The sequence below is a fragment of the Varroa destructor genome, unplaced genomic scaffold (assembly GCF_002443255.2).
Source record: "Varroa destructor unplaced genomic scaffold, Vdes_3.0 BEIS01000001.1, whole genome shotgun sequence".
In the NCBI taxonomy this organism is placed as follows: domain Eukaryota; kingdom Metazoa; phylum Arthropoda; class Arachnida; order Mesostigmata; family Varroidae; genus Varroa; species Varroa destructor.
Genome location: NW_019211454.1, coordinates 62,768,469 through 62,792,730, shown reverse-complemented (window position 1 = coordinate 62,792,730; position 24,262 = coordinate 62,768,469). Strand labels below are relative to the sequence as shown.

Here is a 24,262-nt window from a genome sequence, read left to right as displayed (position 1 = left end):
AGTGCTAAGTTAAATCTCTAACTAGTATGTATTCGGGTAACCTGAAGTAATTTTAATTTAGTGTTAGCTTATATAGAAGCGCAAAGTTAAGCTGCGAATCTAGTCCCCTGGTACGTTATATCTATTGATCTGACTGAGATAATGAAGAGAGTTGGCCAGCTCTGGGCTTTAAATTTCTCTAACAAACCTGGTTGTTTCAGCGTCGACTACATCATGCGTTTGGACCCCATAACAGGCAATCGTTGAAAACTTTAAAAATCTCACAATACTCGAAAAGGGTATTATCATTTACATAAAACAAAAAATGTCCTCGAAATAAACCTATTATTACAACACAATTATATATTTAATTGTAAAACGTTTAATTAACTGTTCATTCGATTCTTATTGCAGAAGGTTGTACTTAGTATGCATATGGCCTATTAAAGTTTTGGAATCTCTAAATCACGACACTTTCATCCATTGGGTTAAGATTCAACCCGAAGAAGGACCTATTAAGGCAAGGAATACCAGTTTAAGTTCATTAGAGTTAACCTAAGATATGTTACGTAAAGTTAGCATTTTGAGCCATCTACTTACTTGTATATATGTTAAGACACTCAATGTATTTTTATATTATATAAATGTTTTATTCATTCGATGAATGTCGCTTACCTTCCATTCACACATCATTCTTCTATCATGCCCAAAACCTTATTATCTTCCCTTGTTAAATTAGTTAATAAAGTGGTTTGCTCTACTATCCCATTTTTCCCCGGGCGTTTCTATATTTCCCGTCCGGCCGGCACAGCTTCCGGTTCCCCCATCAGAGGTTCAGACAGAAACTATGTTCTTATTTACAGATGATATCATACAGGGAGTGGAAAAAGTCGTTCGTCTCGACTTCAGAGATGTTTTAACGCTTTTAACAGACAATATTATTAAACATGTACACAATGAAATTGAAATATATACATTGCGTTCTGGGTTACCCGACGATTGCCAGTTCTAGATCTCATCCAACTCTCACTCGCGGTTTTTCCTGTATGCTGTGAGAACACCACTTTGTCCTGTTTCTATATCATGGCGACTAACGGGACTTTTATTTATTTATTACGACGATGGCTGCCGGCTTTCTTTCTCTAACACGAAAGAAGCTTTTCGTACCACGGGTGTCTCTGTAGCAAGCAAAGCTCCTGAGGAAATAGCTGGACTGACTGAAGTTCACGTTATGACCTAACCGGTCAATCAGTTGGTCGGTGTGGTTTCAGCGCAGTCGGTCGCTAGTCGTCGCACGGCGGCGTGCAGTAGCGATAAGAGGTCGTCCTAATCCTTTCGCTCCATACTCGCATAATGTAATTGGCAGGGAGTTGTTGTGATCGACGAAACGTGAAATCCTTTGCAGGTTGACTAGTTTTTATCACACCGTCGATTCTATACCCGAACTGGCTGTCGTTACAGCTGTTTCAAGCGCTAGACTAGGTTCGATGTCGCCAACAATCGGGTAGGCTGAATGATCTTCGGCAGCTAATAAGTGACCTCCTGGTGCAGGCCGCAGTGAGCGATGAAAGTCGATACGCGCGTATTCGGTCGGTACTCCCCCGATGCCGTTGTTGGCCCTTCGGAGTGTGCCACCGGACCCGGTGGCGCCCGGCCTTTGCCTTATTAACGTTGACATATCACCGCACGATGGTAACATCACATTCGTCGCAAGGACGAGCTCCGAAAAGCCAGGTTCACCGGCAGCGGCCAAAGCTAATGGCATTACCGACGCACCGCTCACTACTCTTTCTAACGACTAAAATTATAAAGTGAAAACGAAAAAATTAAAGGTTATGTATGATTAGCAGTAATACCGTCGTTATGCTTGATGCATAATTACGTTGTTGTCAAAGGGTAGCTTTCCTATTTTCATTTTTAGCACAATAAGAGGTGTACGACTTCAAAAAAGATATATAATATTATTATCCTACACTATTTCAGGTCTATTTTAAGGCATTATTTTAAAAATACATCAAAGTGGGCTGAGCCTGTTTCAATGTATCTAACATGAATCCGTTATAATAAATCTGCTGTTCCTTCTCTGAGTTATTTTCGAACTTTCAGGCCGTTCGCAGCAATGACATTCTTACATTTATTGTTTCCTTAAATCAGCAGGCACCTGTAAACCTCTGAAACTGACTGACACAGTTATGTTTCCTTCGTTAACGATTATATAGCTCTCACCTTGACGGAAGATGGCCTGGCTGGTCCAAGAGGCGGCGTGGACCGGCAGATGGGGTCAGGAACCTTAATTCCATCCGAAAGTCCCCCGATCACATTGAGATGCTGATATGGAGAATCAACGGGGACTGCTGAGCTGCTCTCCAGGTCTACAAAGTCTGAAATGACCAACGTCAACTGCTGCTGCGACCTTACTCGGATCCTAAAGGCGACGCTTACTGCTAGACTATTCACTTGCCTTCTAGAGCCGTCTTTAAAAACGGTTGCTGCCAAAAGGTAAACACATGGTACGCCTTAGCAGTGGCAGTAGCTGCATTATTAGTACATAGAAAAGATAAAGCTAGATAGCTTTTGTCTTCCCTAATATCTGTGCAGTTCAAGATAAAAAGTCTCCTTTTTCTCTTTTCTGCCTCTTCTTTATCGCCCTAAACTAATGTAAATACTCCAAAAGCAACCCACGTATACACTGCGCACTGCATTGCAATCTTTCACTTGCTCCTGCTTTTTCTCATCAAGTGACCTAGGGACGGTGCTTGACTTCCGTTCGATAATACTATCTGGTTTGGGATCGACGAGGGGGCTTACCAAGGCTACAGGTTACGGTCGAGTGCAGCGCAGAAACTAAACATGTACATGTATGGGGTGTGTCTTTACATTAGGAACATGAACGACATCATCATATTTTACGAAGCGGAACGAGAGCTGGAAGCAAGAGGCGAGCGAGCCGCCTCACCGCTCGTAGGTCCTGGAAGCCTTCCACATTCAACGGCCACTAACCTGGCTCCAGGGCATCAGCATTGACAGGAGAAAGCAGCTCTGACTAGTTGCTCGCCGCTTCCCTTGTAAATAATAGCAATGCGTGAAGAAGTTGCTCCAGCTTAAGTTGATGTTATTTCGAATCGTTCCAGCTATGTACAGCAAGAAGCCAAGCGGAGCGCAACAGCTCCGTCGCATCCGTGCGTGCTCACTAACAGCTAACGCTCTACGAGAATATGCTGTTTTCGCTACCGTATCCTACAACTACTACAGGAAGTATTTGTGCGCGCGGTGTTGCTTGAATGTCGCCGAGTGTTCAGGCGTTATGGAGGGCGTAGAAAGGAACAGACTAGACGTGCGTTCGCCAGTATGCAGGTAAGAAAAAGGGCCTCGACAGAAAGATGATGAGTGAACAAGATTAAGGGCCGGAGTGTCCGTTGCAGTATTGCTGCGAGTAGCGAATAGGCCTAAGTAAGCAGAAAGCATAAAGCGGCGTCTACGTACAGCAATTGTTACCTCCTTGGCGGGACTGGCTTTGGCTTGAACGTGCTGCCCCCAGGGTCACGGCCAGACTCGCTCCCGGCGCCAAAGGCCCGCTCATAGGAATGACATCTGGACTGGCTTTTTCAAGCTCGTCCTCCATTCTCGAACTCGCTGGCCCACCGTTGACTAGGGTCAACGGCTTTTCAGGGGACCCCAACGGGATATCTGTCTCACCGTACCCACCTGTAGAATCTAAAGAATGCAATACATTTACCTAGCGTCCATTAACATAAGACTTTGGCTACTTAGCTAACCTCTCACTATGACAACCTACTGTTGTATACTTAATTTACCGTTCCGTTACGATTCACTGTTAGCTTGTGTAGGTTCTCTTCGGTCGTTCGTAAGAGCTAAAGGCAAAATGTATATTATGTGACGAAATCATTAATTAATCTCTTACTATTTAAGTCTAAGCTGTTACATTAAACTTCCTGGCCTATTGGTCGAGAAGAGTGTGTGCTTGTTATGTTTGCTGGAACAATACAATTTAGGAGTGACGTTCCCATTTAGGCTTACCAGAAACAAAAGACGACCCCGGCACTACTGATTGTCTCGTAACGCGTACCCTAGGTCCGTAGTAAATTATGTACGGGTCAAGCAGCAAACGTATTTTGTAAAGTGCAACGACAAGTTAGGCTTTGTTTTGGAAGGTCGATGAATTTTAGTACAGACGAGCTTGATCGTATGGAATGTTTCTGAGAATTAGTCCCAAAATATGTCGAAACTCTCTTTTATTTAGCGTATAGCGTTTGGCTAGGTATAGCTAGCAGGACAATTTTTTTATAAATAGCTTGTTTGGTTTCTGTGGGTCGCGGTGCCTACCTAAAAAAGCTATTAATTTTAGTTAATCCGCCCACTATCAGGTTTACGAATTGCAGTGCTGAGCTAATCTATAAATAATAGTAAAGCACGCCATGATGTATTCTGCTCTCGATATTTTTCTGCTTAAGTGCTAGTCTATCATGCTGCGTTTTCTAATGATTGGCTTAGTTCTTCACGACAGACAATCTACTTTGGCGCAGTTGCATATAATCTTAATAAACCTTCACCGCTTCGCTTAGCTGCTAAGCAGTACACACGTATCTGTATATGGCTACAGGTCTCTTACGTGAAACGCTAATTATGTGAAAACTAAATACCTTTATCAGCTAACGAGCCGTGTGATAGGTTGTGTTTGTCGTTTCCGTGCTGCTGGGGTAGCCGACATCGATAAACGGTGACAAGTATGCCTGTGGCAATCAGCAGCGCCGCGGCGACCCCCAGGGCAATGCCCACCACTGGTCGGAACGCCATCAACGCAGAGACGTCCGCTGTGAATGACCAGTCACGCCAGGCCGTAGCAAGCGTTCAGCATAGCGTTAGTTACTATTAGAACTGTTAAAACAACCATAAACAAGCTAATCCATCCATTTTATCAAAAAAAACAATGTTCAAGTTGCTATTGGACGATTTTAGCTCACGGATTAAAAAAAGCCTGTTCCCACGGTATCGTTGAAGCCTGAAGGTTGAAGCGGATTTATTAAAGTGGCTCATCAAATTGGCCGTGGTCATACTAAAGACTAGGTACTCGGCCTGCATGACATGTCTATTGGAATGGTTGACGCGACCCTGCGACCACCATGAGTCTTCAAAAATAATTTACCTTATTGACCTCAGGTCAATTACGTATACTGCTTTGTGCACTTTCATAATAAATTTCAAGAATTTGCAATATTAAAGTAATATAATAAAAATATAATTATAGACAATCGTGATGCTAATAACTTTCGTACTATTAACCGAAAAGGTAGACTCGACTTCATTGGTTAATAAATCTAATACACTTTAAAGATACGTACCGGTATACCTCTCAGCCGGCCGTGGCGTCTGCGCCATTAGCACGAACGGTGGGCTGGAACCTTTGGCATTACTGGCGTAAATGACAACGCGAAAACTTTGGCCATTTGCAACGGAGCGAATCACAAATACTGGCACGCCTAAAAATCCATCGATGCGTTTATTAAGATAGTACACTCTATTTTTATTAGCTCAATAAATGTGACGAAAAGCGGGATGATGTACAGGCGATTTTGCAGCGCTTAACGGTTGTCGGATTTACCTAAAGTTGAGATGTTAACGACAGGAGGCAGTTTTGTACTACTGCTCCCCTCCACGGTCTCGTAGACTTCGGCTGTGAACAGCGGGTTGGAAAGTCCTCCATCCCAGGGACCCGGCGCGCACTCTATCGTCATGCCATCTTCTGTGGTATTTATCTGACTGCAATTGTGAACCGCATCCGGAGGACCTTGTACAGAAAAGCGGTATCAAGTTAGTGACGCAATGTTAGTAAAAGATATCTAGCTCAAGCATCATTGTCATAATAAATTGAGTGACCCAACGTTTTTAAACCATATCAATGCCTAAAATAAAGGAACACGAATTAAGTACAAATAGACAGACAGCTTCAAATAGCTGACCCGTAGTATTTAGAGAAGCTTTTAAAACCCGTGCATATCTCTTCATCAGTTTGGACAATGGACAACTAGCCTGTGAATACAATATGCCGCTCAATTAACACTTGTAGTGCATAGGGATTCTGAGAATACCGATATAGAGATTTGGACGTTTGTCCCACAGCCGTTCCCATATAGGGACCATAATGCAAGAAGGAAGAACAGCAAAGCAACGACAGATGTTGTACAAATTGTCGCAGTCAACAAAAAAATACAGACTCTCCTAGCGTAACTAGGTGTCAACGGCCTAAGGTAAGAACATCCGTAAAAGGTAAGTATAGCTCAGCATTATTGTCACTTCGACGCGCGCAAGTCACCTACAACAATGGCGAGCGCACCATGTTAAAGCAACATACAAGCGATGAACAGCGTTAACCGAAAGGCGTGCTATGATTCAGTGTGAAAGATATACTACAAAAAGATATACGTGATGTCTGCAGATGCACAAGGTCTACCTGAATGCCGCCACTGAAGACGCAACGCACATTTATACAGAATGGCAAGCATTTCAAAACAAAAAGAAAAGGCCAAGGCCGCAGATACACTGGATTACAATGAGGACAGAGTTGCTGGTTTAGTGGTTACCAGCCTCCCGAAGCGTATACACTTACCGGCAGTAATAAGCGAGAAGACACAGGGCTCACGTTGAGCTCCGACCGAATTCTGGGCCCAACAGAGTAACGAGCCAAAGTCGTCATCGAGAAGTGGTTTGTACAACAAGGTGCTCCGACCTCCGCTCGTATTGCTGAAGCCTGAAATTACGGAAGATGAAAATATGAAACACGCATAAACGAGAGCCAGTAGCGTTTATTCCGCTCGGCAACCAACCGATAGGCAGATAGACAAACGACCAACCTGCCCGCCAATGTAAGCGTCAACAACGTTGCTGTATAATGATTTCGTCGCCGCTGCTGATTACTAAGTGGGTAGGTAGCTGCAAGACGTGCCCAGCTTTAAACAGTTGGTTGCTAACGGTTATGTCACCAAGCAGTGATGACGTTGCGGAAAATAATTACTAGGTTCAAGGACGGTAGAAGGAGTTACAGAGAACAACCCCACCGCCACCTGCAACACTGGTCTTTCATCGAAACCTATTCTTAGAAAAAATGCGGCCTGGGTGCCTGCTCAAAGCGTGGTTGTCTTCAGATGTTTGGGGTGATTGTCGTTCCTGTAACATACGTCTGAAGGTATACTACGTGTAGATTTAGAGGATTTTATACCGCGCTCCGTTTGAGGATCGTAACTGAGGAAAAGGAACGAGTCAACAAGAGGTTCACGACTTGTATTACTACTCTTGCCACTACCACGGTTACCGTTTCCACGGACGAAATAATACTAAGTAATAAATAGAAATGGCTAGATCGAAGTGCTGCCTAGTTTTGTCGTTGTTGTCTAGTCTATTACACGTAGCTAGCTCACCTTCGGAGATGTCTTTTACGACGCCTTCGCTGCTATTGAACGCCCAACGAAAGGAGACCTCTGCAGGATCGGAGTCCACGAAGCAGTTGACGGCCACGGGCTCCTGTCTCGATATGCCGTACGTAAAACGCTGTGTAGCTGCACACATCGGCGCAACTACAGGCAGCGATAGTAGTAACAGCAACGAAGTAGAGAGAAAGGAGAAGGGGATACGAAGGCGGGAACGATGCAGCAAAGACGCACGGCAACAAAGCAGCAGTGCTCCCATGTTTTGCAGGAGAGAGAACGAAAGCGAAGCAGCGGGCGAAATACAAAGACAAATAACAAATCCGAATAAACAAGAGATGTGTTAGGGGCTTATAAACAGCAGTAAACTATACCACTACAGCGATGCTGCGTCACCGTTCGAGCACACTGTGCAGCTAATGTAATCTCAGCCAATGCTATTTTTTCGCAGGTCAATTCCAGCTTCCGATTCTTTTTTCCCATTTTTCGAAACTAAGTAGAGGCGTTTTTTCCTTTATATTAGAGGGGCTAATTCATGCCCTGTTGATAAAGGTAAACACACAGTGAGTGGCCGATTAGCTTTTCTAGCTCATATTTTGTCGAAGCCTTCTAGTCGAGTAGAAACCGCAGTCTGGAGCACTCCATTTGGCTAAGTCGTGCCTTTGTTGTCTGCCTTCACAATTCCCCCATTTACTTTCTTGCTTCTTATCCTTCTCTTTCGGTTATTATTCTCTTAGGCCGTCTACGCAGGGCCAATGAGCCCTGAGCCACTGGACGTACGTATTACAGCAACGTGATATATTATACTCATTAATCCTAGATATGCAACCAATTGCACGACCCTACCCACTCAGGCGCATTGTCGATATATAGGATACAAAACGCCTGGAGTCTCCATATGACACAATGGTAACCCACTAAGGGGGTGTATTCCATAAATAACTCCCCTTGATGTTCGAACGGGATCAGTTCTACTGATACATACACTGCTAGCTTGGAAGAGTCCCGGGAGAGGAGAAAACAGCCAGGTTGAAGGAAAAGTAGTCTAACGGACTGGAACAGGACAACCCGTTTCAGGAAGTAGGGGCAAAGAGAAATAAGAAGGATTCCGTGTCATGGTGCGGTTATGCTGATACGGTCGATTTTTTCTCCTCCGTCACTCGTCTTCTCTCGGGCCTTTTTTTCTGGAGTTGGAAATTTAAATGTACAGCTACTGGTAGTGTCGATACCTGGTAATCGTTTTTTTGCAACTGTTTAAGTGCCTACTATAGTAGTCCTACCTAAAACGATGATCAATTATCAAGGTAGATTGCGCCAATAGAGTAGGCCCTGGCTATTTTCACCAGGATACTCACATTTAATATTAAGCACATATTCATTGGAGACGCCCTTGCCTTCCTTGTTCTTTGCGTAGCAAGAGTATGTTCCTTGCTGGCGAACGCTGACTCTCTGCATGACTAGCGACTGGCTCGATATAACAATACCCGCTGATTGGTTGGCCAACAGCTCGCGACCTATAAGGTTGCAAGAAAGATGTTGCGTAAAGACATGCTATAATTGGTTTTTATTTTAGACTTATGCCTAATTCTGTTTGCCTTTTGCTCCCGAGTTCAAGTCTAGGCCACCATGCCGTTCATAAACAGTGCTGTAACGGACTCAAAACCTTGCCGCACATAATTTAAAAAATACCAAAACACAAGAACGTTTCACGTTGAAATATCCTAAAATCAGCTGACTTTTGCAACATTCTAACATGACATGAAGTTCACTTGCGTTCAGAGTATATAAGTACGCGCTGTTATATTAGTTCAATTAGTGCATATGTATTACCTTGAAATATCCAGCCTACTTGCGAGCTGTAGGGGTTCGCGATGACTTTACAGTCAAGGACGACATCTTTGCCTTCCTCGATTTCGTCCTCGACTATACTAGCCCCGAGAGATACGCTCACCCGAGGTGGATCTGGAAATATCACAATGAGCACAAGCTCTTGTGTCTGACCTTAATGTCGAAGACCCATTGCCCTAGCGTTGCAATAGACTATCGCACAATACGTACAGCTTTGTTTACCTAAGTTAGACTTGATAGCTAGGTAGTTCTATTTGATAATAACTTACGATGTATATCGAGTTTCCAGGCCTGCTCTAAGGCACTTCCAGGAATAACCTTGTTCTCGGCACGGCACGCAATTATCCGTCCGTGGTCGTCGATGGTCGGTGTGAATGTGAGTACACTCTGCGCATCTGCACTACCGCTGCTGCGTTCTACTACGCCGGCCCTGTCTCAGCCGGCGTCATGTGAAGGGCGGGGTGGATCCATGCGGGCAACGACGAGACAGAGGCGAGTTGCGTGCGTGAAAAATCAAAAAGCACAGACAGCACATGTGACATCAGCAACTACTTTTTCTCTATAACCATCACCTGCGCTATCGCCAGATTACTTTCAGAAGGTTGGCAGCTTACTCAGACAGGATCAGGTTCTCTTATTTTCATTCTTTGGGGCCAAACTAAGATCGAAATCGGCGGCATAAACGGAATGCGAGTTTAGTACCCTGTCTTGCTAGCACGTCAAAAACCGACGAGTACAGCGACAAGCTGGCACTCCACGTTTGATCGATGGCTTTCCGTTTCCCACCGTCTCCAAAACACTTTAACCTAAGCCTGCAATGGGACGACCAAGTAGCGACCGACCAAGCGTTTCCGCAGAAATTCATTGAATACTATCCATTTGAACTACCGGGGTGAGGGGGTTGGGGGGTAGGCTGGCGCCAAGGAAAAGAAGCTGGGATCCAACTCCGCAAGCGGCGCCAGCGCCGCTGGGCATTGATGCATTTCGTGCCCGGCGAAAGTCTGTGCTGGATATCGTCGCTTTATAGCGCCATCTTTACCTGACTTGCTGGTCGCCCCGCCACCAGGACAGCATGGCAGGAGGCCTGGATCCTGTTGAGGTGCAAGTTAGCTCGAAAGGCTTGTTGGCCGAAATAGGCCGCTCTGCTGGCTGAATAGTGACCTCCTGAGGTTTTACTGCAAGGTGATTGGAAAAAACACTATAATTGTGTTGTGGTTCCTCCTGACGTTTGATTTTGTCTGTATCAAACGAAGTCTATGTATGTGAAATTGTAGTAGATAATTAAGTCACCGCAGTACGAGTACACGTCAGCTATAATTTAATTCAAGGGATGCTCGTGATCAACATCAAGTGAAAAAACCAGAGATATATATAACACTAACGGTTTAGATCGATGATGACACTTGTTGAGACTGCTACCGTTACATTGTTATTTGCTGCTTTGCATGTGAAACCGGTGAGGGCGTCACTTCGGGTGAGCGCTTCGATTTCTAATACGTTCTTAACAACGTTCTCTGATTGGACGAACGTGTAGGAGTCGTCGATCATGCGGAAGTCCTTCCACCACGTCACGGCTGGACGCGGCTTGCCTAGGATAGACAGTGGCTGAGCACACGTTAGAATAGGTCCTTCAGTCACTGCTATCATTCACTAGTCAAAATGTATGCTCTACCTGGACGACCTTCTTTTCTTTATCCATGTAATCAAAAAGAGTGTGGAAGAATAAGACTTAGGTACGATTGAGATAACCTAAAAAGTAGTTTTGTCTAAAGTTAATGGTACGTTTATGATAAGTCTTGCTCCAATCTAGAATATTTTACATTTTTGAACAGCTAAACTAAAAACACTGAATAATTTAACCTAACGAAATTTGACAACTTAGAACAAAAAAGCTAATAGTTATTGACAACCTAATAGGAAACTTAACCTATTCAGCTACCTGTTTCAGCATTTAATAATTGACTAGTTTATCTAAGTGCAAACTTATAAGGAATAAGAATAAGCTATAATTTTACAATGTCATAGTACAATGAATAAAGCTTACCGTATTCAGCCTGGCAGGTGAGCTTTAGAGGATCCCCTTCGTTGAAGGGCCCAATTGGTCCCTGGAGCCGTTTCCCGGTCCCGTCCAGGATCACCGGTTCGCCAGGCGGAACTGCAATGTCGAGCCAATAAGGACTTCACACGTTTACCGCCTGCCTAAGGGACTTCGAAAGCATACGCTAGAGAACGATCCGGGACACCATCCTAATTCTGCCAGCTAATCTGCTTGGCATTCGTTTGTTGGTATAAGGAATGGGAAAGAATGGTAAGTGAAACGGTAATGCGAGCCAGTGGCCCAGTGCAATATCGATTGTCGTTATATTCCCAGACGCTTTGCCGTTGTTTACTTTAGCATTTCCTGGTGATGTCGAAGGAGAGAAAACGCTTCAGCTAGCTTCCCAAGTGCGCAGATGCGCAGTCTACGTTCTTTTGATGGGTGATGATACTAACAATTAACAAACTAGATAATTAAAGGAAAAGGACTAGAGCAAGGGCCAGCACCCGGATGTAAATGACGTAAAGGAACGGGGGCAAGTAAATGGACAAGCTACAATTTTAAGATCGAAACATACGGTCAGTCTCTACATAATAATCGACGATATTTGATTTCTTATGATGAGGTCGAAAGATGGCTACTAAAGCTCAAAGGCCACTTTCGTCCATTTGTCTGTTCCCTTGATAAACAATTTATCGACCATCAACGAATACTCAATACCGTGAATAGAAGTGGACGAAATAGAAAGCTTCTTTTTAAGCAGCAGAAGACATTACATTACAGCAACAACAATTTACGAAAACGACCCAATTACACTGAAGAGTTATACAATGATACATTTTTTCACCACTTTATTGACTTTCTCGCCAGGTTGTTACCCTATTAAGGTAGCGGAAGTAAGATCCTACCCATTTTCAAGTTTATTATTTATATTCGTTACATTGTAAAGTGCCGGCTTGTCGACCAGACGGTATCATGCAGATCATGCTACGCCTATCGGCCAGTAAGGCCATAGTTTGTAGACGTTCGTTTACGGTTGGCTGACACGGTCGCTAAATTCGCTATACCGTAAAAGTGTTCATAAAGTTTATCAGATCTAGTCTTATTCGAAATCCTCAAAGGACTCGTAAACCGCGCTACTGACGTTGACAAATGGTTGGCATGTTCCAAGTAAAAAAAAAATAAGGTGGGAGTATTTCTTATCCTTGAGGTACATAAAGAATAGTGCGCTTTCAATTTTAAACGAGAGCCGTCCATCTTTATTTCTAATAGCCGGTCTATGAAATTATTTTATTTTCAGTTTTTTGAAATGTACTTTTGTCAAAAAACACTGGTTTTCCAAAAAAGCAGAATGCTGATATGTGTCGAGTTTCATGGTAACAACTATCGAAGCGTATGCGACTATGGAAGTTAGAACCACTCAAGACAAGTATTTCCAGTCATGGTACGAACAGTGATGCTCGAGACAAGTTTCACAGAATGAAGTTGTTTACGCAACTGCGTCCTACTTTTTTTCGACGAAGCCAACTTCGAGTCGACGAAGAATTTATTCAGCGGCCATGAAAACAGCCTTGCGTAGAGTTTTCTACTCGATTGCAAATTATTGTTTTATCGCAAATATAACTCATTAAATCGTTTGGATATTAAAATGACTCCGGCTTAGTTCAAATCCCTACTCAGTTAATGTGTTTCATTTGATAATTGTTTTTGTTTAAACAAAGATGTCAATTATGCAATACGGGGTACATAACTAACCAAGTATTCAAGCTAACCCTTTCGGTGAGCTTCAAACTATTATAAGCACTGAAGTACTGTATTCTTTCGTAGAAGAAAAACGGAGAAGGGAAGCAGACTCTACAAACCCCCCACTCGTTCGCTTGGCTGGCGCCAAAATTCACGGCTGACACTGCTTTTTCTTTTTCTCTGACATAACGTATCGTCCCTATCCTTCCCCTCCCCCCCCAGCGGTCCGCGTCCCGTAAACGCCTTTCTACGCTTCCCTTAGTCATTGTTGTGCATGATTCAACAGGCCGACTGATTTGTGAAACGCACGCTGACTTTAACGTAATAGAACAAAGACAGAAAATGTTTTACCTTGCGAATGGACAGGGAATCAATAACATTCGATTGCGTACTTCGGTCGAATACAGTGGAAGATATCCTCTGTGTCACCTAGAGATATCCGTGACAGCTTGTGCTTCGATATATATGTACTCCGCCCTAAGCGTGCAGCGTTGTTCGCTTCCAAAATACGAATCCCCGCCAAAGTACAAAGTATCTGACAGATGATGGCAAACCCATATCGGTCTATGGCAATAGCATTAATGCGAATTTCTCCTATGTTTTATTTTTGCGGCTGTATTTGAGGCAAAAAAACAGATATTTGAGCGAGATTTTTTCTATACGCTAGAAGTACCCTGACTGTTACATTTATTGAGTACAGTTATTATTGACCACGATTACATGTTTCGTTCGAGACCTAAGTCAGTCGCTAGTTATTTTGAAAATATGCCTTTTTTTATTTATCCGCGAATAGCGCTTTGCTAGTAATCGTAGGTTAGGCGATATTGGCAGGCATGAACTTATTAAAGTGTTCATTAAATATGCGCATACAAAAAATTTTAGCCCGATCAAATCTTCAACTGATAGAAGGCCAAACTCCCAAAAATGCAAAAACTCAAAACGACCACAAAGTGCTAAAAGGCCCTAAAAAGTATAGAAAAAACTGACGGTCCGAGTTTATTACCGGACGATTCAATCGGCAGTTGATATTAAATGGATGTTCACTTCTGTCGAAGCTGTACAATGAAAACTGGTAGTAAATAACGATTTGGAGGCGAAAAAATAAGTCTCTAATCTTCAGCACAGAAAGATCATAGCTAATTTTCTTTTCAGCTAATCAATGAAAACGACGCGTTGCTTTGCTTTAGAAAGGAATGGCCTTCTGGTGTAGGAAATAGCCGGAACAACGCACGCCTGGTACAACAAACAGCCTTATATATATATATAGAAAAGCTTAGACATTCTGATCTATGAACTCTAGCGTTTTGAGTTGTTAGTATTGTTAAAAGATTCAGATCGGCAGCCCTAACGCTATCCGAATGTCTATACATTCAACACGACACAAACACTAATTGATATTTGCACAATCACGCTCAATGCCCCGAAACCCACGATATTTGACTGATGGTACGATAACGTTATGTCGTATAGTGTTATCTAACTGATGCCGTAATAGCATAAATGGAATAAGTCGAAGTTCCCAACGAATCGATCGCACTCGGATGCTATGCGACAAGGGCTTGTTTTTATTATTATTATTTTATTAAAGAGTTGTTATTTCTGTACGTCGAAAATTAATAAATAGCACTTACTGCATAAAGCCAAACTTTTGGGCTCTACATCCCATATAAAAGACTTATTTAATATTACTATATGTTCCTTAGCTTTTTTTTTCATTTGTCATTATTATTTGTTTATTTTGTATGAAAAAGCCGTGGAATCGCCTGTTTTTAGGTACGGTATCAAAGACTTGCCCCATTAGTGGTTTAATTGGAGTGGGTTTTGCTAAACATAACTGACGTTTTTCCTACAAGAATATGTTATCTACCTAATTCTTAATTTTTTTCCTCGTTCCTTGTTTTCCTAATTACTAATATCTCGCTGAAATTTCAACCAGCGTGGCGGCATGCTTCTTAATTATAGCCATCATAGCAACGCACTTAAAGAGATTCGTTTTTACGCTATTCATTTGGGTGCTAAGAGCAACACGTGGAAGTATCTACCTTTTTTCTGTTCCTTCTCCTCACAAATTATGCTAAATGTTCCAGATACCGTTTCTGCCTGATAAGCCAACGCAGGCGTCTCCAAGTAGAATTCAAATGGAGCGGCTGAAGAGAATCACCTAACCGTTGAATGTAGGTCCAATAAAACGACAACGTTACCGTGGTAACAAACAAAGGCCCACAGTACGAAATTGTCTGTCTACTTCCACCTAATGACAAAGGATCTTGGTAACATGCGAAAACGAGGTAACGTTGCTGCAGGCGGTAGTTTCCAGTGTAAAGATGGGCCAGGGACTGTTAGCTACCCTGGTGTTATTAAGAAGGAGAACACCTTCTGTCTGAAGATTTCACTGGTGCCGGCGGGACAGCACACTTTGTCGACAATGGAGCATGATTGCCATCCTAGGGTTTCTTCCACAGTCCCATCCTTTTCGTAGTTACCTACTGATGGTAAGAAAAATGCGTAAGGAAATTGGCAGGAGAACGTTCACGGAAGTGAATGGCTGGTTAGGAAGAAAATCCCTCCACTCTTTTTCCTTTTCGGTCTATTTAATTGTATGTCTGTATATATATAGACGTGTGTGCGTCTATTTGTGTAATGGGGAAAGTGAGAGATGGTTGGGTAATGATGCGGAAAAGGGTCGAAAACTACCCTGTGTTTGCATGTGTGTATAAAAGCAAGAAAGAGAAATGAGTGAATATGAGCTAACGATGGAGAAACTTCAGAGCGGGCTATCGCTGTCACCGTCGCAGCGGGCCAGCTTTTGCTTGCCAGCGGAAGGAGCAGGGGGGGATTCGGGTGGTCCAAGTGAGAAGAAAGCGAAAAATGTCGCTTTGAAGTGGTTATGAAACGGAACCACAATGGAGGAAAAGAGAACAGAAGTCCTATTCGCAAAAAGCTGGCCAGAGCTAACACAGCGGGCTGCCTCTACCTCGCATCCAGGCGTTGCTTTCAGTTCACGGTTGCCAACATTACGAACGTAAAAAGAAAAAAACAGTAAGGGAGAGGGAGCGAAACACGAATACAAGCGCATGAACGAACGGCCACCAACGAACGTTCGGGGCCTTGTTTCTCAGTCTTCCTCCAGCGAAAACTAGCCACAAAAACAAAAACGTGCCGATCCTACTGACCATATTACTGTTGATACGTCGAAACGAGAGAGAAAAACAAAAGCATATCCAGGTTTTTACTCAATATGGTAACGGCGCTAGCGATAGCGCAGTCGTATGGGATCACATATTGCAGGGTTCGTTAAGGTTGTATTCTACATAGTGCAACCACCAGCCACAATATCTGGGGACCATCTGCTGGCCTTGGTCGTAATAGAAAGTAAACGACGCAAGAAGAGAGACAACAAAGTGAACGGCAGATCTAGGGAAGACACATCTGAGTAGACTGTGACTGTACACTGAGAATCAGGCAGACGGAAAGAATGACAAGGACAAACAACAAATGTATACGAGGAAAAGTATGTATGACCGTAGAGAAGCCATTTGTTGCTCGTTGGATGCATTAGTACATTTGAGGGCCTGGCATTGCACATCGAAGGTTTCGGCGGTTCCGTTCCTACAGCAAAATGACAGTGAATAAAGTCGCTTTCATCGACGAAGTAAAAGGTACCGCAAAAAATCTTTTTCATCATCAGCATCCTTGCTAGGCCGCCTACGAGCTGTTGCAGCTGAGTAAACTGCTGACAGAGCACAAAGCTGTCAGTTAGGAAAGAGACGCCGAAATATTTAGTGTGCTTCTTTTAATAAGGCATGTTCAGACTACGACGTTCTAGACATCTTCGGCTTCATAACAAGCTACAGCGATAATACGTCATGCCTCAATTCTATAGGCAGAGTGATGAAGTAATCTTTCCATTTGTTAATAAGCTAAACGATTAACTTCATGCGATTCCTTTATCTCAACATTGGAGGTATATACAAAGCAAGTACCTGTGCAACCCGGGCTGGTAATGCGAGATAACCCTGTAGGCCTAATCTAACAGTAGTTCGAGCTCGCAGTTCTTAGCATAAAACGCATTCATTTTGATAATAAACTTTTTATAGAATGTATAATTGTTTATCGATGGAAGCACAGCCGTTCCGCAATATTACACGGTTCGGCGTGTATAAACACATTTCTCGCAGACGAGCTCAGTAAACGTTGAGGTATAATTCTAAAGAGTCTAGCAGAATACGATATCGACCTCCATATTTAGATTCAGTACTACAATCGCTGTTTTGGGATGGCACCGAATACGCTTATTCCCGTTGTTGTTCTATTTGCCCAACTTCAGTTTTCATATATTGAAGAAGATAAAATAAATTGATAGAACAATTCACACGAAGATTGTACTTCAATGGACCGTGTTCTTGTTAGTACGCGCTTAGGAAGCAAGATTCAGCTTTCGACAGGAAAAAACGTAACTAATTCCGCAAGATGGGATGGTGTGGTGATAACGTGCTTGTCATCGAAGACATGTGGTAATTCCAATTCAAAATCAACTGTGGAGGCACTTCATTTCGTGTCTGGAGCCAGCCATTTGAAACAATGTATAAGAACAGTATTATACGGAAACATTTATCTTAACTGACATCCCGATAACATTTATTTGCAATAAAGTGATGCCCATGAAACACAAATGCTTATTGAGCTAATGTTTACAATCGTAACTGACACGAGATATGTCGAAAGGATATGAATGATTCTATAAGCGGTTAGATAAAAACAAACATTTGTTAGACTTTACTATGTCATTTTAACGGATTGGTCGCCTGTAACAATAGGAGAAAGCAGTATTGGTTTTACGTTTTTGCTGCGATGCATATATATATAGAGACATACATTTGTAGATGATATATAAATACATTTCTACTGCGTCTATTATGGCTTTTGCAGCGAAGCTTACCTACTACCCGTAGACTGATGACAGTGTTGATCGAGCGGCTTCGTTTGAAATCGACTCTACAACGGAACTCGCCCGCGTCTTCCTCTTGAACGGGATCCAGCTGGAGGAAAGCCGGCTTGTTTGCCATATTAAAGTATGCTCGACTTGCTAACTGATCGGACTGCGCCGTCCTATCTATGTGACGAGCTCGTTCCAAATCACCCCGACGTGCGTCTAACGTAAACACGGGTGCAGGACTATCATCTTTGTACCACAATACAAGAACGACTTCGTCACCGGCCGCTGGCGGTTCGATATTGCACGGCAGCGCCACTTTTCCTCGAACTACCGCCCAGTATACGATTGATGCTGTAATTTAAAACAAGACACAATGTCAACAGTTGTGATCCGTTCAAGTTAACGAATTTTTAAAATTGAAATAAATTGTTGTAGTAAAGTTATCGATGTAATAAAGTTAAAATTATTACTAATAATCATTGTCGCAGGTGGCCACTGCTTCTGTCGTTAGTCTAATTGCTACTGAGTGATAATTTGAGCTGACTAGCAAATATCTGTAAACTATCAAGATGGTTTTTCAGGTGGGTATTTTTTTTTAAATATTTTATTTACCTTCTCTCTTCATGCTCGTCCAAAGGCGAACGTTTCTGGTGGAAAGAAAAACCTTCTCGACGGCCATCCTATTTGGCCTTTTTCGAGGCCAAAAATCTGCCTAAGGAGGTCAGAACACTTGTGTCGGCTACATATAGACTTCACACTTTAAAACACCGCTCAAAGCTGTTTCCGTAGTTAAATAATGCCATTTTAGAACTAAGGGATGCATCCTGATTCAGTCGGCCATTGAGATCGGGGATCCCTTGAAAACTATTCCTAAACGAATACAAGTCGTAAAGAAAAATCGAGGTTCGGCCAAGAAACTGAACTGCAGATTATTGGCGTCTACTTTAAATCAATGGGATTTTCAAAAATTGTGGAGTTTGGGTGGTACATAAACTTAGCAGAGAGCGCAAGAAAATACAGTTCTTATCCTCTTCGAACATCTCTGTCAGCATAGAACAGCACAGAGCCACACATTATGGGTCTCCACACGGAATTGTTACGGCTTACGAAAAATGGCATGTTTGCGTTAAGATGAGACAGAGAAAGAAATGAATAGCTCCCAAGTGTATGTTTAAACCTACAGTTAAGCTAGATTTCCATTCTAAGAAGATTATAATTTGCGTTTGGTAGGACTGGATGAATCCTTTGGTACTGAAAATCGCTTCAAAAAAGAGAACTATATCATCAATCTGCTTACAATATGTAAATGAGACTCTCCGACAGAAAAGACCGATACATCACCTTATAACAATGCTAAATCCACGTGCTAAAGGTCGTTAACATCGCCTTTCGAGAGCTTCACTCGTAAGTCCTTTTGTGCTCACTGTATTTTTCAAACCTCGCGCCAAACGGTTACCATTCCCTTCCATCACTAACAAATGAAGTTGGTAGTCATATGACAGTGAGCTGAACAAGCTCTGAAGAAACAGTGAAAAATGAGTGAAGGTCGTAGAGAGTGACAATGAACGCGTAAAAATTTATCTGTTACTTAATACTGTTGTTCGTTACCTATCGCCTCAAACCAGTATTTCTTTAGGTTATGTTACACACGGTGTCAATAAAGGTTACTAATATTACTACCATTATTATATAATATAATATATAATACCGTACCACAGCACCCGGCGCTGTGGATAGACTATAGAACAACTTGAGTTATTTAGCCACACATATTTCTAATTAACTAAGTAGCGACGATACGTCTCGTTGAAAAAAAAGCGAGCTTATTATCCTTGAGGGTATCTATGTGTTTATACTATAAGCGCATAGTAGCACCCGATCGGAACAGAGGATGCCATTTGGGTTATTATTATTCAGATATTGTATTGTACAGGACCAAAGCATGAGGCGTCTTAAAGCTCGTTTGCTAAATCGATCACGTAGCGTAGCTAACGATTAGATACTTATTGGTACCTAGGACCCATGTAAGTGTATAACACAATTAAGCACCGCAATCAACCCAAGACCTCATTAAGGCACGCACAGCTGATATCTATACGCCGCAGGTAAAATGCATCACTATACCGACGAAAAGATAAATTCTGGCCATACGATATTTATATTACACATGCTAATGTATCTGCTTCGAACGGTTCGTCTGGACGTTTTAGGCGTCTTTTCATATTGTCGATCAACTAGAGATGCAGTCTATATGTGTATTATCAATTCCTTTTACATGTAATATAAATGTTTCTTCGTACTTGATGTAAAAGCATGTAGCATCCGACCGCGATCAGGAGCAAAATAGTTGTAGGATTGTCTGATTGCTTGTCTAGGGCATGTGCAAAACGTGTTCACATACGTCTATGCTTGTGCCTGGCGGCAAAATAAATATGATCATTTTATGCTGCCAGATCAAGAAACAAACAAAAAGACTGTACCAAAACGTAAGCCAGGATATGGACGGGCTTCCGAAGTAATTTCCTCAAAATGAGTGCATCTAGAATTATGTTACTAACTATATTTCTAGCTATATCTATATGTAGGCACCGTCTCAAGTCAAGTTACAACGAGTTTTGTGCCCTTTTCCGGGTAAAGTGTGGCATCTTTGTAAAAATATTTTACTACCTAGATTCAATCGAACAAATGATCACAAGTAAAAACCTGAGTAAACAGATTTATAGTTTTCACACTACAACTCGTATATACTTATATATAAAATTACCGTTTCCTCTGCATTCGAGTATATCTCGATCCAAAAGAGAACTTTTCTAGGTAACTTCGTAGAACTGATTCAAATTAACGCGATTGTACATTCGCAACCGTTCTATCCGGTCTTCACGACATGTTGACCTGAAAAACTGCCATAAAAAAGCAGCGCGTCCCAGGAATTACTGTATCCTCAAACAAACTCTCCTTATTACATGTACTTTCGTATTCATTTTCTTCAGGACAACATGTTTCTGTTCAATAAAGACATTACCCTAAAGATACTTTATGCGTTAACATTATAGCGTATCATTTGGACGCTAGCAAGGTTTAAGCTCGTAATCCTTACCAGGATTATGGAGAGCTTACCTTAACTTTTAATGTGTATCCACTTGCATATCTATGCAGAACATCCGGCTTCTCTTTGTGCTCGTATCCAGAGCAGGATTTCTCGTAGGAATGTAAGTTTAGTAGCGAGCGGCTTTAATTTGTTGTGATTCGGATAAACAGGCTTCCGATAAATAATGATAACATTAAAAATAATAAGAAAAAGCCCACATATAAAGTAACATTTCTGTTCACTGTGACAATAGTGGCGATTATAAAGAGTTTTTTCAGTGGCAAGCCAACTGGCTATTGGCATACGGGAACGATGTTGCTTCGAAGCTTCGTTACTATCGCCTAGCGATGCGTCTTCCTTCAGTGACCAGGCAGACAATATGGGATAAGTAAATCCTCTCGCCGTTGTTGTGGCAAACCTCATCGTATTTGTGGGGCTAATAGAGAACATGCCCCCAGGCTAAGCTCAGCTGGAGAGCAACGCAGAAAAAGCCGGCCACGCTGTAGATCCCTTGCCCTCTGATCCTCTTGTCTCGTTTGGAAGCCCTCGCTGCAGAATCTCTTGGGCCCTTCGGGATTGCCGACTGCATTGTTGTACGTGCATTTTACTGGTTGTATACGCGTGAATGCGTGCGTGTGTGTTCGAGCGCCGGATAGAGCTTAATCTAACCAATATTGGCCTTCGCCACCTAGACGTCATTGATCTGTGTCTATAGAAAAATGAGGCATAGTTTTTATACTATCAATATTACTTTACTGGGTAGCCTAGCTGGGATGCTGATCGACGTATACTTGATGCCTATTACATTATATATGCAATTTCACTTGCAGCTGGGTTTCGTTGCTTTCTCTTTAGGCTGTTGGTGCATCCAGGTCTGTACCTGGACATAACTAGACTTTTATTGGCTGCTATCGTAGTAATTGTAGCTTTTTCTCTAGTAAGATTATAGCCTGCTACTACTAGTGGCGTGTAGTCCCGCAAACTTTTCCGAAATTACGCAAATCACTAACGAGAGTTGAAAAGCTATCCGGGTCCCCGTTGCCTATTTTTTTTCTTGCACTGAACTCGGTTGGTGTTCCTTAATGCGCAGTACATCATTTCTGCATGTATTACAGATAGAGTGATGCTGTGTTCTTTTCATAGCGTTGATGTGGCATAATCAATGCTTCGTATACATCGCTGCCTAATGTATGTTTCTCACAATTGAGTAATAAAATAATTCCTTGACTTGTTTGTGTAAAGTCTTTGTTTACATCCGTGTTCCTTTTTTCTACGTTTTTTTTCCTTTATGATCCAGGAAACAACAAAGTGTAGGCGACAGCGATCAACATCAGCAAACCTCCTCGATCGACGGGGAACGTCCTTGTGAATCATTGTTATATCAGACTGCATGGTATTAGGTCTCAGCAACGTTTACCAGTCGCGTTGAATCAGCCAGACGTATTACCGCCAAGTCGTCAAAAAGCTGGTGTCGGTGTTGCCAGAAGGATCGTGACGTAATTTGCAAGCACGAAAAAACAACGATGAATGGTGCGCTTCACTTATTTTGCCTTTATTCCGTACTTTTAGTCGCTCCGTCTCGCTACTTTCCGTCGTCTTTTTTTCTACAGTTTCTACCTCAGAAGTGCTCAGAAGAAGGCGAAAAAAGTCCATAATTCGTAATACGCATAATAGCTTTCCCCCAAGAGGTGATTGTGAGGCGATGGAGTTTCTTCGAAGAGAGCGAGACGGCCTTTCCCTTGGGGTGAAATCGAGTTAGCTCCTCCATCCCTCTTGCTAGCATTATGTCGGTTTCTGCATTCGTGTTTTAATGCATGAAAGGATCGGCGAGAGGTCGTGGGAATACGACGTTGCCGACGAGATCAGGAATGTTCAAGTCAGTAGCTAGGTCTTTATCCTTTCCAAACTGTCCAGATGATCGAGGGAAGAAATCAGCGTCGGCGGCGTTCAAGGCCGAAGAGCGAATGAACGGCTGGGTTTCAACAGCAATAGAGATTGGCAAGAGAAAGAGTATAGCGTACCGCCTCATCTTGAGCCAGGTCCAGCCGAGAGTAGAAAACTAAGAAGAGGTTTAAGGAAAAAGAAGCACCTAAAACTGCAGAACCAGCTTCACTGTCAACAAAGTGTGCCCTGGATAACTGCAGTGTTAGGAACCCTTCTGCCGTCAAGCAGACCATGGCAGGCACCGGAACCGACGGCGGTGCAAGGCAAAACAACTAGGACTTGTGGGCCGATTGAACGAACCCAAAGCAACGGCGCCTTTTTCCGTACAAACTTGGTTCTGACATGACAACCTTACATGTCAATATCCAGCTCTCGTCCTTCCTATTCTTCATACAAGGGAGGATTTCAAATTGCTAATGTGTTGAGGAGGAGCGAGACCCCAAACCGAAGTCACACTGGGTGTAATCTTTCTAGAAGCCTCATTTAGCACTAGATACTTTCTCTACTCCCCAAGATGCTAGTTACAAGTGGAATATGTGACACAGAAATAAATAAGGAGCATAGAAACCTGAAATCTGTAGAACTCTCCATATCTCCGTTCTTGATTATTAATAGTTCCCTTGTTGGGATAATGTTCGATGCAACCGTCTTTTAGTAGTCGTTTTTTTTTGGTAAGTCCTGCAAGCAGAATTTATAATCTGTTCTTATATTATATATTGTATATATATATATATACTATATATATATATACTATATATATATATATATATATATATAGTTATTCTATGGCGCCATCTGGATCCATATCACTGGACGGATATTGACAATGCAGTGTCGATATCACGTATATGTTATTACAAACCGAAAGTTTTATTGTAACCGTCTGATGTTATAACTTACGGTAAGCTGAGCCCTAAAACTTGAAAGATTTAGTAGTATTTATTTAATTAGCGACGCTTATTCTGTTCTCTGTAACCTTGTCTCAATATACGAGTTCAATCGGCCTTACCAAGTAATGTGTTGTATCATCGTTGCCTCGTATTTTTTCTTTCCATTACCTTTTTTCCTTATAGCTATGCATGCTTGCTACGTGTATTCTCTAGCGTTGTTTCCTATTCACAAGGTTGATTTGACCTTAAAGGACAAGCTGAGCGGCGACGACTACGACATCAACCATGTTTGTCTTTTTACTCAGTGACAGCGTTGATGCTTCATTTTCACTTGTCAGACAGGCTTGTTCGTCTAGC

At 42.4% G+C, this 24,262-nt stretch overlaps 1 protein-coding gene across 3 annotated transcripts in view; it reads right to left on the bottom strand.

Moving 5' to 3' along the window:
* Positions 1-605: 605 nt before the first annotated feature.
* The window catches only part of LOC111252391 (uncharacterized), a 44,324-nt gene continuing 20,667 nt past the window's right edge, over positions 606-24,262 (bottom strand). Inside the window, exons 1-17 of one of the 3 annotated variants that reach the window (XM_022810218.2) lie at positions 19,325-19,341; positions 18,596-18,695; positions 17,987-18,334; positions 11,311-11,421; positions 10,649-10,855; positions 10,306-10,441; positions 9,536-9,696; positions 9,249-9,380; positions 8,774-8,932; positions 7,413-7,568; positions 6,605-6,745; positions 5,600-5,785; positions 5,340-5,477; positions 4,641-4,811; positions 3,463-3,693; positions 2,206-2,360; positions 606-1,777 (exon numbers count right to left, since the gene is read on the bottom strand). In XM_022810218.2, the coding sequence (XP_022665953.1) occupies positions 1,400-1,777; positions 2,206-2,360; positions 3,463-3,693; positions 4,641-4,811; positions 5,340-5,477; positions 5,600-5,785; positions 6,605-6,745; positions 7,413-7,568; positions 8,774-8,932; positions 9,249-9,380; positions 9,536-9,696; positions 10,306-10,441; positions 10,649-10,855; positions 11,311-11,421; positions 17,987-18,334; positions 18,596-18,662 (2,877 nt within the window). In that variant the 5' untranslated portion in view covers positions 18,663-18,695; positions 19,325-19,341 and the 3' untranslated portion in view covers positions 606-1,399. Of the gene's footprint in view, positions 1,778-2,205; positions 2,361-3,462; positions 3,694-4,640; positions 4,812-5,339; positions 5,478-5,599; positions 5,786-6,604; positions 6,746-7,412; positions 7,569-8,773; positions 8,933-9,248; positions 9,381-9,535; positions 9,697-10,305; positions 10,442-10,648; positions 10,856-11,310; positions 11,422-17,986; positions 18,335-18,595; positions 18,696-19,324; positions 19,342-24,262 lie in introns of those variants that run through there. The other 2 variants (XM_022810199.2, XM_022810209.2) reach the window with 2 other exon arrangements.